This window comes from Nematostella vectensis, chromosome 5 (assembly GCF_932526225.1).
Source record: "Nematostella vectensis chromosome 5, jaNemVect1.1, whole genome shotgun sequence".
NCBI lineage: Eukaryota > Metazoa > Cnidaria > Anthozoa > Actiniaria > Edwardsiidae > Nematostella > Nematostella vectensis.
In genome coordinates this window covers 14986508-15003215 of record NC_064038.1, presented here as the reverse complement: position 1 = coordinate 15003215, position 16708 = coordinate 14986508, and the positions used below count along the sequence as shown (strand labels likewise).

General features: G+C 39.6%; 1 protein-coding gene and 2 long non-coding RNA genes across 3 annotated transcripts; 1 reads left to right on the top strand and 2 right to left on the bottom strand.

Moving 5' to 3' along the window:
• Positions 1-26: 26 nt before the first annotated feature.
• On the bottom strand, positions 27-1885 carry LOC125563173. The gene is made up of 2 exons (XR_007308186.1): positions 1744-1885; positions 27-1623 (listed from the first exon to the last, which is right to left on the bottom strand). It is a non-coding gene; the product is annotated as an uncharacterized LOC125563173 (long non-coding RNA).
• LOC5503992 (GAS2-like protein 2A) lies at positions 1343-15719 on the top strand. Its single transcript, XM_001624875.3, has 5 exons — positions 1343-2260; positions 4060-4152; positions 4650-4737; positions 9985-10098; positions 12215-15719. The coding sequence occupies exons 1-5, from the start codon at positions 1343-1345 to the stop codon at positions 15157-15159; spliced, it is 4158 nt and encodes a 1385-aa protein (XP_001624925.3). The 3' UTR covers positions 15160-15719.
• Positions 3425-6826, bottom strand: LOC116611744. The gene is made up of 3 exons (XR_007308185.1): positions 6311-6826; positions 4605-4731; positions 3425-3799 (listed from the first exon to the last, which is right to left on the bottom strand). It is a non-coding gene; the product is annotated as an uncharacterized LOC116611744 (long non-coding RNA).
• Positions 15720-16708: the final 989 nt, after the last annotated feature.

The following is a 16708-nucleotide window of genomic DNA, read 5'->3' as shown; positions in this document are numbered from 1 at the left end:
CAATTATTATATGTAATAATGAACAATTTTGCCGGAAAACAGTTTTGTTGAGTGTTTGTTAACACCACATTGCGACCTTGTTCCCCGCGCAGACTTTCACATGCGAAAATTGTGTTCAAGTGGAAAAACACTTAATACCATATCTAATAACATTAATCGTTAGGTGGGGGTGATTTATATTCAGTAAGAGTTCGGCTGAAGCCGCCCGTGGAAGATTCTGACAGTTCTGAATGGTCGCGTTGGCCCGGATCCCATTACTCATGGACTGATATTGGCTAAGATACAATAAGTTGCCTTTTCTAGCAGTAAACCTCAGTATCGTATTGGCGACCCATCCTTTTTTTTTTATCTTTCCAAGTATTTAAAAAATAGGGCTTTCTGAATAATAGAATGGCTATAAGTGATTTATTTCTGACGCCTAACCGTTGGTTATTGCAATGGCCGTGACAGAATGAATCTTAGAAAATGGCCTTTTGAGCCTTTCTGGGGGATAGTTTGGGAATCCGGTATTTTATAGCTCATGTTTAAATTTAGCACAAGCCATTTCACCGCCGGTTTAAAATATACGACGTATTTTGACAAAAATGCATTAGGGGCACTTATTAATGATTAATGTACACATTGCATTAAAACGCAAGTTTTTCGTGTCTTAGTAATTAGTTTGTTTGAATGCCTGGGATTTTTGCAAGTTGGCAATGCATCCTAGCAAAGCCTTTTTGATCTTTTTCTAATCAGCAGGAATTATAAATAATGCCTGATAATTAGAACTCGAGCTTGCCTTAAAAAGCTCGTAAACATTTTAACCGAATTGTAAATGCATTTTTTGCTGGAAACGATCGGTAGCGAGTTTAATTATTGTTTGTTTGTTGAGATAACTTTTTCCACTGTCTTCTCGCACGCAGGAATCATACATTGCGTTACAAGTGACGAGTTAGGGATTTATGAGAAGCACCCTGATTGGCTAGCGTTGATGACTTATCTCTTATAGCATTCCCCGGGGTGATCAATTCATACTCAGCATCACGCTCCACAGAGATGAGCTTGCGGTACACGATCGACCCGATTGTTATTTTTACGTTGTTTTGATATTCATCGCTGTCAGAGGGAATGTGGACTTCTTAATTCGTAAACAGATTTCCTCATCAGTTGGGAACTGTGATAATGACTATCAGAAGCGCCAGCACTCATTTGCGTTGACTTTGCGTTACAGTCAGACAACCCGCGGATTTCAGGCTAATTTGTATTTTGCACGAAGCGGGAAAGTTTTCCCAACTCCAAGAACGCATGGAGACACTCATTTTATGTCAATTGCACAGAAAATCCGAACTTTGAGGCATCAACAATGGACCTGGGCTCCCCCGTCAGCTCTGAGCTCACTTTAGATGTTACATGTACTCCGAGGAATCGGGCCAACTTGCGACGGCTAAAAACGAACAGCGTCCAAAGTTTTCAACGCTGGGAAAAGGAGAATGAGCTACTTTACGCGATGATCGAAGACGAGACTGCATGGCTTGCGAAACTCTTCACGGAGATAATCATAACTCCAGAGTTATTTTTCTACGCACTTGAAGACGGCACACTCTTGTGTAAGCTGGCTAATTATATCCAAGAGATGGCGGATACCTATGGTCAAAAACACAATACACATGTGCCTGGTAAAAAGATCAAGTTTAAAGAATCGAAGAGAGGGCATAGAGAGTCCAAATTATTCCACTCAAGGGAAAATGTTCAGAAATTTCTAACCTGGTGTAGGTGGCACGACATACCAGAGGCGATATTGTTTGAGTCGAACGATGTTGTACTAGTCGACGAATGTAGGACTGGTGGCCGTGAAATCGTGATTTGCCTGATGGAAATAGCGAGGAGAGTAATTAAATACGAGATTAAACAAGTACCCAAATTGATACAGCTTGAACAGGAGATCGACGAAGAGGAAGCAAACGATTTGGAGGACGATGTGTGCTTGGGACAGGATATAGACATTGCTGCAGTCAATACAGGAAATGTGTACGATATTCCTGGCGATAGAAGTCCTGATTCAGACTCCGGGGTTGATTCAGTATTCGACGAAGGCGACCAGCCAACTAGCCCTCGTTTGAATTTGAACACAGAAATCCATGAGGATAAACAATCGATTATCAAGGACCCAAACGACAGCGCGCGAGGTACCAAAGATCGAAAAAGACATGGCAAAGGGGAGAAAGCAAAAACCCCTTCGTTATTGGAGATCACACATCCTAAGACAGAATTGGACAAAAAGGTAAATTTCACATTGTCATTTGGAACAATTATAACAGTGATTAAGCATGTGTTACAAAGCTTTGTAAATCACTCAAAACCTCTTGTGTTTGACAATAGCTTTAATTATTCTTCTTTTATGTCACAAGAGAGTGGGTATAGCTTTAAAGTTTAGAATCAATTTAAAAATGACAACATAATAACTAAAAATTGAGTGCTTTGGAATGAGCTTTTTGCTTAATTCATATTAAGAAATGGTGTTTTTTTATGTTTAAGTAATTTGGAGTTATAATGGACTTTTAATTTTGGCTAATTTACTTTCTAAACGAAAACGTCTATCATAACCATAATCGTGACTAATTGAAAGTATAAGTTGGTGCTAAACTGGTTTTCCATTGGCATCAAACGGAGTAATTCTGTCCTAATATGATACCTTTTTCTAAAAGTGACAGTTTTGTTTATGTATAACCAGGCTGCATAATAATTTGTCTGGGCCCGATCCTGTCAAGAGCAGAGAGCGATAAAAAAGATAACAATCACCCGCTAGTCTGCAATCACTGGTACAGTTTTTCCGGAGCTCACAATTAACAACTCAATTATACGCTATTTTGACTAGCAATGTGAGAAAAATTACCAAAAGTTAACTAGCTTTGTTTTATCGGGATCAATTAACCAAAATATTATAGTCTAACTTGTTTTTAAATTTTATTTTGGATAATTCAAATAATTGTCCTTTAATGTGTAGTTTGAACACTCGCTATAAACTAAAAAGTGAACCAATTCAAGTGCCGAGAAACCATTTGACTGCCGCTATGTGAAATAGTTTCTGCAAGAAACTGAGTGAAAATTACAAGAAATCAAATCGCTCTACATATTGATGTTATTTGCACCCCAAAAAAGACTTTTTTCTGAACCTCAGGCATGTAATTATCGCTCTCAAGATCTGTTTATTTTATTATTATTTTTTTATTCACGACTACTGAAGCTGAACAAATGACAAGTAACGCAAATAACCGATTTCCAATTTTATAATTAGCGTATATTATGAATTGAGTAAACACACATCTTGTTTGCGAATCGCGAATTTGCGAACATTTTTCATCTTGGTTTTCCGGAATTATTTATACTGAACTACCGCATAGAATAAAGAGTAAATCATACACCCAATTTGATATTCACCACAACATCAGAAAATACCATTTATTATGCTATGCTAATGAGAACTCCGTTACATATCGTATATATTGCATTTTTCATATGATTCATGCAATTGAAAATACACATAACATGTACCCTGATGAAAACAATTTTCTATTTTTTTTTTTCAAATAATTTATGTGTTCTGTTACAGTCCAGTAGCAGTGAAGTTTGTCGTTTTATAGCTCATTTATTCTATGTATAAAATATTAAATAACTAAAACTTGCTGAGAAAGAAGACATGTGTATGTAAATACATGCAGAAAAAAAATTAAAAAGTGATAAATCATTTAATTTATGCATTAAATATATTCCTTAATAGAAAATCATTAACAGTATTTTTTCTTTATAATTTTGAAACTTGCTGAAAAAGAAATCAAAATGTAAGTGATAAATTATTTATGTATTAAGAAATATTCATTTATAAAGTCATTTAGATTTTCTTAAAATTTTGATGGGAACATATATGACAGGAATAGAAATGCTTCTGCAATCAGATGGAATTCCCTTTCACCTCTCATGGAACGTTTCAATAAATGAAAGTTTTTTTGATGGTCAGATGGGGTGTCAGCCCCTGCTTACATTCCTAGCTAAGTTTTTAACTTTGCTTTCTCGTGTTTTTAGGTTTGTAAAATTGCAGAAGACTACAACATCAAGTTTGTTCACCGTCTGAAGGAAGGGAAGTACATTATACTTGGCAAAGTGATGTTCGTGAGGGTAAGCTTATAATCATTATGTGTGTCAAAATGTACTGCATGCCCTATACCCTATTTGTAGACAAAACTATTAAGCATCAGCTAGATCACTCTGGTATGTAGCCAAATCCGACAATAAAATCCCGTGGAGATACTGCAAAAGCATGGTCAGATTTTTATCAGAGAAACCCCTTCTCAACCCCCCCCCCCCCCCCTTCTGTAAATCTTAGGTCCCACTTTTTTGGATTTCACACCCCCCCCCCCTCCCCCAAGAAAAATCCTGGGTACAGGCCTTCTGTAATGAAGCCTTTAACCCAGTGGTGAGAGACACAGGCACCACAAAGCCATGCTCTACCAACTGCTACTCCAGTTGTCCACTTTTCTTGATCTAAGGGGTTGGCTTGCCACCCCTCCTCTACCACTGCCCTATTCAGATAAGTAGCCAATTCTCCCTATATCCAGACACTCCCATACCTGTAATACAGCATGAAAGTTACAGCTCTATCTTGTCTTTCCTAGATGCTTAACGACCACCTCCTGGTACGTATCGGCGGGGGATGGGACACACTGGAGCACTATATCATGACGCACGCCCCAAAGCCTGCAAGTATGTCATTGATGTTTGTTATGCAATGATGGTGAATCCAGGTGTGGACTGGGTGTGGCTAACCAATTCTTAGTAGGGGAGGGGGGTACTGAAAACTAAATAAATTATGTTGTATGTCTTTAAATACCCCAACTCATTTTGATCAATTTTTTAGATATGTTTAGCATTTGGCCCCTGTTGGGCTTATTGTCTAATTTGTCCACTTCCCATTTTATTGTTTGTATCTGCTAGTGAAGATAATGAGTTGGGGCTGGGTGGGTAAGGGGGGAACCGTATAAATGATTTGTCATGGTATTTCTTTGGTTTCCATATATAATCATGGCCCAGACCATGTGTTGTTGACAGTGCATCATCTTGGATATTGATTCCTTCAAGCTCCATAGAAGGTTGAACCACAAAATTATAACACTGCCTTTTTCAGCTCCATTTTTTTCCATTTTTAACCACAATCTTTTCTTTAGTAATAAAAGAGCAGTGGATGTATCACTAGTTTCAAAATCTCAGTCACAAATAAAAGGAGTAAAAAAAGTGAAACACTTTTGTTATGCTGATACCTGTCAACCTCCGAAAATCTCAAGGCTTGAGAATTTTCAGGGGGAGGGTGGGGTATATTCATTTTTTTGGGGGGAGAGGTGAGTTTAACCTAGCAGGCGTTTGCCGCACAGAAACTTTTCATAAACAAACCCAGTTATAGATCTAACGAGGGTGTTTGATAAACTGCGCTACGCGAAGGGAATTGTTGTTTCAAATATTTTAATAGAAAATAGGCAAAATGACTATTTTCTATAAAATAATTTTTCGCTAAAAAGGTACAATCAGTTGTCATGTATGTTGATAGGGAAGAAGAGAAAGAATAAAATAGAAAAAAAATTGCCACATCAAGACTATGGTCCAGTTTTAATACATTTTGATTAAACCTTGTTTATTAAACCCTGTGCTCAACCTGATAGACGCGTGTTGACCCATGTAAACTCCTATTTTCCTTATCTCTTTTCTCCCTCATTTATTACTTACCAATCATTAGATAATGAGAGACCTCCTTACAAAGGGTCAGGTCACTAGAGAATTTCCCAGGGTTCTTTCTGGACTGTGGGCTAAAATTTCCCAGGAGTTTTTATGTTCTGTGTGCTATCAAAATCATGATCATAATTTGAATATGATTAAAAATTAATTAGAAGGAACGATGTCAAGAAAAACAAAACTGAATCATGTTCTAGGCTATGCGTGACTGATGATTGCGTGACAATTTTCATGCCTCAAAGTACGGAATCATAACAAATTTTATAATCCAAGATTATTTTACCACTTAACTAAGAAAACAATCCTTCAAGGAGACCCTTCCTGAGCTATTATTACTTTAAATGATTCCTCAAGAAGATTTTTGCTTTCTTTTGTAGTTAAGATATTACAAGCTAGTGTAAAGAGCAATGATGAGTATCACATTTCTCGAGTTTAGAATTCCGCGAGCTGATTATGAATTTTACAATTTGCAAAAAAGTCGTTTCTTTAACAATAGCAAATCACAAAGGAAATAATTTCTATTTTTACCACGGCCAGGTGTGGGGTCTCTTACCTCGAATTGTTAGGTCTTAGACCAGTAGATCCATCCTTTTGTAAAGACCGTAGGACACCGTTGCTCTCTCACGAAAAAAAATCGTACCTCATCAAAACTCTAGGATCTAATTCTGAACAATTGATTTTCGATTACAAATACGTTTCCCTTCCCAATTTTTAGGTAGTCAACTTTGAGATAGTAATAAATCGTGAGTAAGAAATGGCGACCGAAATTTGCACACCGCCCGAACCGGTTTCTTGCTGATTTCAGACGTGTTTTGGGAACCTATTTGACAGCTATTGTTTTCCTCGCACGGTGATTGGCTGTTGCATTTCCCACCCTTGTGGTACGTTTTGCTACCCTAGGGATAGTGTGGTTTTGTACTATCGAAGGCGCCATCTACGAAGGATCTTGTCTCTGTTAAACGCTAGAAAGCTTCGCAAAGGTTTTGCCTTTACGACAAGTTGTCTTCGTTCAGCATCAAGGAATATATCTTCGGATTCCTGGCTTGAAAGGTACGGTTTTTGACTCTAGTTTGACAGCGTACTGTTCAACTCTAGCATAGGAAGCTGACCGTCGGTTCGACTTGTGCAATACACAAGCACAATGTGTTTGGGTGTTACACGAAAGAAATTCAAACATGTCTGTTCCAGTGGGATTTAATACAGTCAATTTAATCCCTGAATGGATGATCGAGGTTTTAAGTTTGTGGAATGGTTGCTACAATCGAGGAATCTACTTTTTCTTGCACGCCTTTTGAGAAATCAAATTGTACAATGTATGAAATTGGGTGTGATTTCTTGTAGAAATATTCCGAGCCAGACACTTGAGAGTTTTTACTTTAGACCAGTTTGGATATTTCGATTTATACCCGGCTTTTCTCTGCTTGATATTTCGATATGGAGGTACGATAAATAATTTTATGTTGCGTTTGAGTGAGCTGGTTTGAGTAACCGTCGTTCGATATCAAACTAAGAATGCTTGATCGAAGAAATACTCGATCACAAAAGATGTATCAAATTATTCTATTCACGCCGAAGCATGTATCGGTATTTAATGGTTAATATTCTCGCTTATTTTCGCCGTTTTGTGTCTTTAACTGTTAGTCGTGTATTTTCTTATTACTTAACTGTTTTTTTTGGTACCACAGAAATATTCCCCGCTGTGACTAGTTTTCACAGCATTTTATTTGTTCTTCCTGGTTAAGAAAATACACTATTATATAGCCCACGGTTATCAAATGTCTTCCCATTCCAAACTTTCACCGTTTAGTCAAATTGATTAACTGGTATGGCCAATGGACGCGCAAACATTCATTTCTCAGTAATATGCCACAAGTCATAATATGGTTGTCATTCTACCCACTGCGTTCCGATATATGGTTTATTTGAGATGTGAACAAGAGGTCAAGGGAGAAAAACAGAGTAAATATCTGATAAAGTATTCCTATCCTGAAACATTTCGCGTGGAATTATTGTTTGTATTTTTTATAAAGGACGCCGATAACTCTTTCGTTGATGAATTGATCATGAGCGCCGTGCGCAAGCAGTGTGTTTTGAACAAACACGTCTATAGTATGTTCGACAGTATTTTGTAACCTTTATTTATGGTATCAATCATGTAGCTACCCTTCCTCATGTAACTACCCTTCCAGTATAATATTCCTTTGTCGATATACCTCTAACATATCTTTCCCGTTGCACCTAAGGGGAAATGATTTATTAACAGTAAATTATATTTTCGTTTAAAATTTTTGTTGTTGTGAACTAAAAGGGATTTTACGTTTCCGTTTTATCATTGCTTTATTATCTTGACAGTTTTAAATCGATATTTCTCCTTAGATTAATTGCGTTTCGATAACCTATTTTCTGCTACAATTCACTTGAACAAAAACAAATTGAACCCAACCTTCCAAAAGAAATCGTAATGATAATAAGGTGACGTGATGTCTTAGTTTTGCTTATGTAAATACGCTGCACCTTGGCAAAATTAAAAAGAAAAAAAGTTCAAATTTGAAGCAAAATTGTTTAATCGAGACACTTACTTGTTTGTTAATGAATAATCCATTGGTTTAGAATTTTAAGTTTTATCTGTCAATTCCAGTTCTGTCTAGATAAATATAGCTTTTTATCTTTGAATTTTAATTATCAGCCAGGATATTTGTAGATAATCGTCTTTCGTTTTATTTTAAAGGCTCAGAGGATCAGTTTAGTTTGCAAACCATTATTCACAGAGTAAACCAATTAGTACACAAATCACAGATACCTTTTTTTGGTGGGGGGAGGATATCAAAATATCAAGATTGTACAACTTTTTTTTTAAAGAAACAAATGATTTCTTAGTTCTTAACAGTAATCACTCAGATTAAATATCAGTTGAGACAGTCTTTGAGTTGTTTGTCATTATCATGATAAATTATCAATGAGAATAAGGCATTTTGGGGCTAGCATTCATGTTGGCAGGGCTGAATAGTACACACAATACTTTTATTCCTTCTTTTGAGAATGGTAAGGATTTAAAATCCTTGTCTGGCAAAGGTGTGGCCTGCATAGCAAGCGTTTCTGTGGTGTTCCGAGCGAAGAATGTGGCTGCGTGAAGAATGGGGAGAGAGAAGGAAATGCTTGCAAGCACTCCGTAGTATTTCTCAGATACGCCTCGCAAGTGACAAACCTTGACAAGCGTGTATAATTCAAAACAGCTGTCAAACTTAGTTCCCCCCAAAACCTCCTTATGATCTCATTTTGGGTTCATTGCAGGGTTTGCAGATTGTAGATGTGTGAAATGTACGTTGTTTTTCTTTTAACCAAACTAAGAATTACAAAGTTTGCAAATGCGACTTCAGGCATCACATTGAGCGCGATTTGGGTTGTCATGTTTTGTTTATAGCCAATTTCGAAGCGAACACTCACATGCAGAGTTTACTAAGCGATCTCAACATCATTCTATATGCATGCAGCTCGAAAACCTACCGTAAATTTACATAGACAAGAAAAGAGCCAAACTGCAAGCTGCAAAAAAAGTTCCAATCCAACTCAAATGTCACGATTCCACCTTGACGGCGTGAACGACTAACACGCAAGCATGTTGTCTTCCTTTGAATTTGCCTCAAGTTGCAATATATACATCCTTGCTAGGACCACCCAATAGCTGTTTGTATAACGCACCCCTGTCTCAGTCACTTAAACATCTTTCAGTGGATCCTTGTGCAATGCTATTTTGAGGAATTGTGAGAGTGTGAATCTGCGAAATGTCACTCAGCCTTAGCCACGCCGCGCCAATCAGAAGCCTCGAATTCTGCAATCAGAAAATGATCGCAGACTCTTCACTGTTAACCAAAAAGACAATGAGTGTTGGCAAGCATTTCCTTCTTCCCCTTCCCCCTCCCCTTTCTCTTTTTTTGCGCTTGCCTCATTTTTCGCGTGACCATATTCCTAGTTCGCTCTCTATTCCTGCTGAAACTTCACAGAAACGCTTGCTACGCAGGCTAGGAAAGGTGCATAATCAATCAACCATTAATGACTTTCATGTTTCTGTTGTCACAACACAAACTAGTTGGTTGCACACTGCAAGTAAAATGATTGGTCAATCTTGTACATTTGGTCTATGGGCTTTTTCAGAGTAGTAATAGATTTTAAATATAAGGCATTTGTATAACTATTTTTTCAGGTTTAATTATCTATTTCTATCAACAGATTCTGAGGCACAATCCACAGACTTAAGTTCACCTGTGCGCTCTTCAGGGATCTGGGGAAAGCTTGTGGATAAAGTCAAGCGAAGAGAAAGTCAGCCAAATCTTTATTCTAAAGGTAAAGTATCAAATATTAACTTTTGCACCTATTTTCCTAATGTTAAATATTCTGCAATGATAAGCCGTATTATTTGGGAAATTTTTTTTGCAACATATATTTTTGATTTAGTACTGTCTCTGAGCCATTGAATGTATACACATTCCTTATAATGGCAGGGGCAGATACAGCGGAGGTGGATTGGGTTGATATCCCCCCCCCTTATTGAGTAAAAAAAAGGTCACTTTGTTTGAAGAAAATAAATGTCTAAGGGACGGGAGTACTGTCCATTTTCCTTTGCCTTCTGGGCTTTAGTCTTACGGGGCAATATCCCCCCACCCCATTTTGAAATCCTGGATCCGCCCCTGAATAGTATTATCATTATGCACTTTAGGAAGATAGTAGTGTTATGAGGGTTTTTCTAATATCGTTTTTATAGCCATCTAAAATGTCGATACGGAGCATTTTAACATGCGAATTATATTTTTGTTTTGATTATACTTAATATTATTTCAAGCAGTATGAAAATATTCTTAACAAATGCTAAGTTTTCCACATTTTGTCTATGACAGCCTTTCTTCCCAAAAAGTTCAAACTAATAAAAACAAGACAACGATTTAGTGCACTGTATTTGATTCCATCAGAATAATTTTGTTTTCATCGGCTGTCAGTTTTAAATTTGTCCTAAGCTTCCGGCGTGTCACGCCCCCAGAACTAGTGTTACTAGTAAACTTTTCAGCAGCTCTTTTACGAGAGTGACCTTTGGTAGCGCCCGCAAAGTACTATGGATCTTCGAACATGACTAATATGAATATCGAATATGCCTAATGCGAGTCCAAGACCCCTGTTAAAGACCTGTCTCATGCACCTAGTTGAAGCCATTAGGAAAATGATGGGTTGAGGGATTGTTGTGAGGTTTTTGTCTTGCATGCTTTTTTGTGGTCGATATGATGTGCCAATCTCTATCGCTGGTTTAGACAGTATGATAGAATTGCCAAAGCAAAATATATTTTTTTAATTTTTTCAGAAATATTTTAAATCTTAAGCTGAAGAAATTATTGGCTTGGTTTGGTTTTGAATGTACTTATAGTTTTGGAGCACAGAATTATTAGTGTATTATTTTATAATTTACCAATAAAATTTAATTCTACCTTCACAGTGATTCAGATAGATTCCCTACTGAATTCTACAGAAAGAATTCTTCGCTACTCGGCTGTAGATTGATTGCACCATTAGTGTAAATCGTTTTCAAGGTTATTCTGCTGAATTGCATTGTGCAACCTGTTTTATGCAAGAGCATGCCCTGTTTTTACTTGAAAATTTAGTCACTTAACATGTAAAATTACATTTTTACAGATCTTAGAAATTGCAGAAAATAACGCTTTTTTAGATTTTGTGCTTAAAGCAATGTGGGTATCGTTATTCTCTATTGCAAAATGTCGTTCATATTGTCGTTCTACACAAACTATAAAACTGTCATTCTTAGCTAGTTGCAATATCTATCACTTTTCAATATGAGGATGCACTTTATAAGTACTAAGAAATTGATAAGTAAATAAGTACTTAGAAATTGCAGAAAATAACGCTTTTTTAGATTTTGTGCTTAAAGCAATGTGGGTATCGCTATTCTCTATTGCAAAATGTCGTTCATATTGTCGTTCTACACAAACTATAAAACTGTCATTCTTAGCTAGTTGCAATATCTATCACTTTTCAATATGAGGATGCACTTTATAAGTACTAAACAAACTACAATATATTAAATATGTACTAGCAACAAGCCAGGTAAAATATTAACCTGTTGTCAAAGGATTTCAAGAATCAACTTGCTTTTAACTCTTGGAGCTCACAATTTTCATGAATAGCCTTATTTTGGAAGAAGTAGGCCACGGATGCGCCACGACAGACCCGGCTCGGGCCTAGTCTTCACAGGACATCTGACGACCACGTCCGTACCTGCCATCACTGTGAGATTTGTTCCTATGGTGATATCCATGGAGGGAGTGGTCTTATCAACACTGAGGCTGTGATCCCCCTTTTTATTCTGAATCTCTACTCACCTAATGATGCACATCTTATCCTTTTATTATGGGTTCAATTTCATGGGAGTATCCTTACATCTCTTTTGCTGTTGCAGATTCTCCTGTGGTGCTAAGCAAAGGAGAACGAATAGACAGTTCTTCTGATCCTTATACATTGAGGGACCGTGTGAGGAAAAAATTCTCGGTAACAGAAAAAGACGAAAAAGACATCTCTGACGCTATCAGGAAAATCGAATCAAATCTAACTTCCAAGAGCTCGCCTTCATTTACTAGTAAAACTTTCTTTCAGTTGAAGTCTCGCTTTGACAAAGGGGTTCTACGTAAAGACCGCAAATTATCCCGAGACAACTCGATAGAAAGTAATCAAGGCAAAATGGCTGATCAATGGAACGGGGAGATGAATGGGATGGGGGAGACACAAAACGGGCAATTGCAAGCAGTTCTTCAGCCTACCTCCACGCCAGACGATACATCACCTATCGATTTACCTGCTAGTAAATCGGACAGTGTTGCTGATCAAGATGTGCCTCAAGAAACTAATGTGGCAATGTTTGATCCACTACAACCTGAATTTTATTCAACTAAACCTGAAGAAAGTTTAGCAACAGAAAGCTCCCAAGTTGAAGCCGATCAGGAGCCTTCTAGTGCCGAAGTTGCACTTTCAAGTGGTGATCCAAATATAGATTCATTTTTGATTATAGAATCCCAGGAGGGAAAGGCCGAGTCGGAAGGTACAGAGAGTGTACCTCAAGGTGAAGCCCCGGAAGTGGATATTGCTGAACCAACCAGTGAAGAAACACCTGTCGAGGGTGAGTCTTTGGAAGCACAAGCTGTTGGGCATGTAGAAGCTGCTGGTGAGGAAACCTCTCCTGTACAGAGTAATCAAATCGAGTCTACCGTTGAGGAAGTTCCCACTGATGTCCCCACAGAGTCACCTAGTGCTGAGGTTAAGCCTGTCCAAAGTGATATTGTTGAGTCTACCTCTGACGAAGCTCCGGCAGAGGATCTGGTAGAATCTCACAAGGAAGAAGTTATGCCAGTTCAAAGCGATGCTATCCAGTCAACCTTAGACGAAGAGGCTGCCCAAAGTAAAGTTATCGCATCTAGCCCAGAGGAAGTGCAAGCTGATGTATCTGTAGAATCGCCTAATAAAGAAACTCTTCCTGGCCAAAGTGTTCACATCGACTCTACTCAAGAGGAAGTGCCAGTTAAAGCTCAGCCGGAGTCAAGGGTTGACCAAAATCAAACACCTGAAAGTCTGCTACCTGCCGAATACTTAGTAGCTCCTCCTGAAGAGCAGCCAGCTCCTGCTGCTGAACTTGAACCTAGCCCTGGGGGGTCCCCATCTGTTCTTTCGCCTACCGATCCTAGCCCTGGGGAATCTCCCCACCCAGAAGCTGATCTATCAACAGAGATTGCTCCTCCTTTGGAAGCTGCCCCCAATGCTGTCGAAGACGAGGCCAAGCCGGAATCTGAGAGGAGTGGAGAGCCAGCTGACGAGCACAAGTTAAAAGAGGCAGTAGCTGCGGCAGCGGTAACAGCAACAGCTGTTGCAACCACTGGAGCTGCTGTTGCAGCGGCATCAGCAACAACAAAAGGAAAATCTCCGAGCAAAACCTCGGCTACTAAGGCCACGCATGCAAAGAATCCTAAATCTGCAAAACCAGGTTCATCGTCCACCAAACCAGGCACGTCGGCAAAACCTGGAGCTGCAACAGCAAAACCGGGTGCTACATCTGCGAAGCCTGAAGCTGTACCTGCTAAAACAGGAGCTGCCTCTACAAAATCAGTACCTTCAGCGGCAAAACCCGGATCGACAAAATCTGGTACGTTATCGGCTAAAACAGGGGAACCACCTTCCAGAACACCTGCTAGTAGACCGGCCTTGCAGAAGAAAGCAGAGGAAAATAAACCCGAACGTCCGAAAAGTGCTGCAGCCAAATCACAAGCTAATACAAGGCCAGCATCCAAATCTACCCCGTCTGGGCCTGCAAGCAACAACGGCACAGTAGCAGCTAAACCGAGTCAGGCGCGACCTCTAGCATCCGCAAAGAGACCAGCAAGCGCTCAAGCCGGCAGACCCGCCAATGGAGCAGCTAAACCAGATTCTTTAAAACCAAGTTCAGCCAAAACGACGACTCGTCCTGCAAGCACTACAAAAAAGCCAGCCACATCAAGTACCAAGCCAGCAACTGATGACAAAAAACAAACAAAGCCTGCTACCACAACGAACGCCAGTAAGACAAGACCTGCAAGCTCAGCGGCTAAACCCAAGCCAACAAGCGCTGTAGGTGCACATCCCAAGTCTGCGCATGCTAAGACCACCGCTGACCATGTAGACGGCAAACCCCAAATCGAAATCAAGCCCAAGGCTACTGGTGCTGCGACAAGGATGACAAGTAAGACCACCACCGTGACCAAGGGCGCGTCTCCGGCAAAGACAACTAGGGTGACAAAAACCACAGAGACCAAAAATGGTGATGCAACTTCGAAGACGACTATGGTTAAGAAGACGACCAGTGTGGCAGGCGTTCCTAAAACCGTTGGAGAAACCAAGACGCCGGCTCATCCACCAAAAACGACCATCACAAAGAGGCCGATGGACGCCAAAGATGGCAAACCCGGTAAACCTGCTACAATGGCCACAAAGACGAAACCAGGATCTGCGCGTCCAACATCCCCGCCTAAGGGTAGACCATCGAGTCCTAAGAAAACTGGAGAGAAGAAAAATGAAGCGGAAAAAGCACCCACACAAGATCCGTCTGCGCCACCTGTCAGCGAAACAGCGGTATCTCCGGAAGAACTACAGGAACCCCACCCACCAGCTGTCAACGATGCTGATTTGTCTCATGCACAGGAACCACAGGAAGCCCCTTTGCAAAAAACCTCCGAAGAAACTCGTACCAGCTCTTTTACTGAAACCACTGAGGATGGTGTGACAAAGACGACCGTCACGCAAGAGTGTGTGACTGTGGCAGATGGAGAAGAGCGCACTGTCGTCACAACCGAGACGGTCACGCACGAAGTATCTGTGGATTGAACTTGTTAAAATAAGATATTTCTTTACGACCATTTACAAATGACTTAAAAACAAAATACTTTAAAAGACTCAAATCATGATTGGTAGATGTTTAGACTGAACTTATAAGTGTTGTGTATAAAAAAATGCAGGAACAGGAATATTATAAGCTATTGTCAATTATTGACAAAAATGTGTCACGTTTTTTTTTTTCCATATTTGTCAATGTTAAAAAAGTGGTACTTGTAGTATTCAAAACAGCTGACAGTTTGTTTGAAAAACACAGCTCAAACAAGTAGAGTCCGTTAGGTCATGCAGAACTGTTATGAGGCGGACGTTCGGCGTATGAATTTTACGTGTCGAATGGTACCATTTTATTTCTTCAGACGTTCATGTAATTGACATTTGTAACATTTTCAACTGGGTTTTGACCCAGATCCGTTTATTTTGTATAAAGTGAATCTGTAGACGTATTTGTAAATTTTGATAGTGAGAGAAACATTTTTGAGATGACTAAAGTATTTAAACCAGATAAAACCAGTTGGAAATGTTGCTTATAAATGAATAAAGATTACCTCTTATTTGCGGGTTGTGTCATTTATTGGACGCAGTTATGGTAGCCGAAAAAGCCAACTTTGCTGGCAAGGCAAAGGCAAAAGAAAGCCTGCTAGCTGCCGAATACTAGCTTCTCCGGAAGAGCACCAAGCTCCTGCTGCTGAACCAGAAGAGCAGGAGGCAGAAGCACAAGCCGAGGTTACTTCAGAGAAAGTCAATACAGTTCCTTTGCCCGCAGAACCTTGCCCCGGAGAATCCCCTTCAGAAATTTCGCCCACTTAACCTTGTTCTGTCCCCCCCCCCCCCCCCCTCCCCCCCCCTCCCCCCCCCCCCCCCCCCACCTGGAAAATTCTGGTCTGGAAAATCCCCCCCCCCCCCCCCCCCCCCCCCCCAAAAAAAGTTCTTTCACCAGCTGAATCTAGCCCTCTGGAGTGCCCGGGAGTTCTTTCACACACCGAATCCAGCCCAGGGGAGTCCCCCCCCCTCCACCCTCAAACTTTTTCACAAAATGAACCTAGCCCTGGGGAGTCCCCTAATGTTATTTTACTAAATCCAGGTGTTTATATTGTAAAGGCGGCCTCCAGCTCATTATATACAACAAACAAGAACAATGGCACGGTGTTTTACGAGGTACACTAGAAAATAGCACCTGCCATTCATATTGTTTGCGATATTGTATGGACTCTTAATGGTAGAAACCTATAATTAGTCAAAGGCTATCGTCTTTCTAACACCTGTGGTGTTCGAAAAAGATAAGATCTCGGCCGATTTTTCAAAATAGCGCCCGGCAAAATCGTAGTAAACACGAATAGGGGACTTGCGCTATGAGATCACGGTACTGTTTGCATGGCAAACTAGTGCGCACTCAGGCTTAAAGCGGCAAAATAACAACAAAAACAACTTAATCTTCAGCTAATTTGTAAAAGGCATAATTTTTTTAGAAAGGGTTTAGTTTCTTATTTAAATATTTAATTTTTTTCGTCATTCTCTGGTGTGACGGGCACAGTCGTTTATG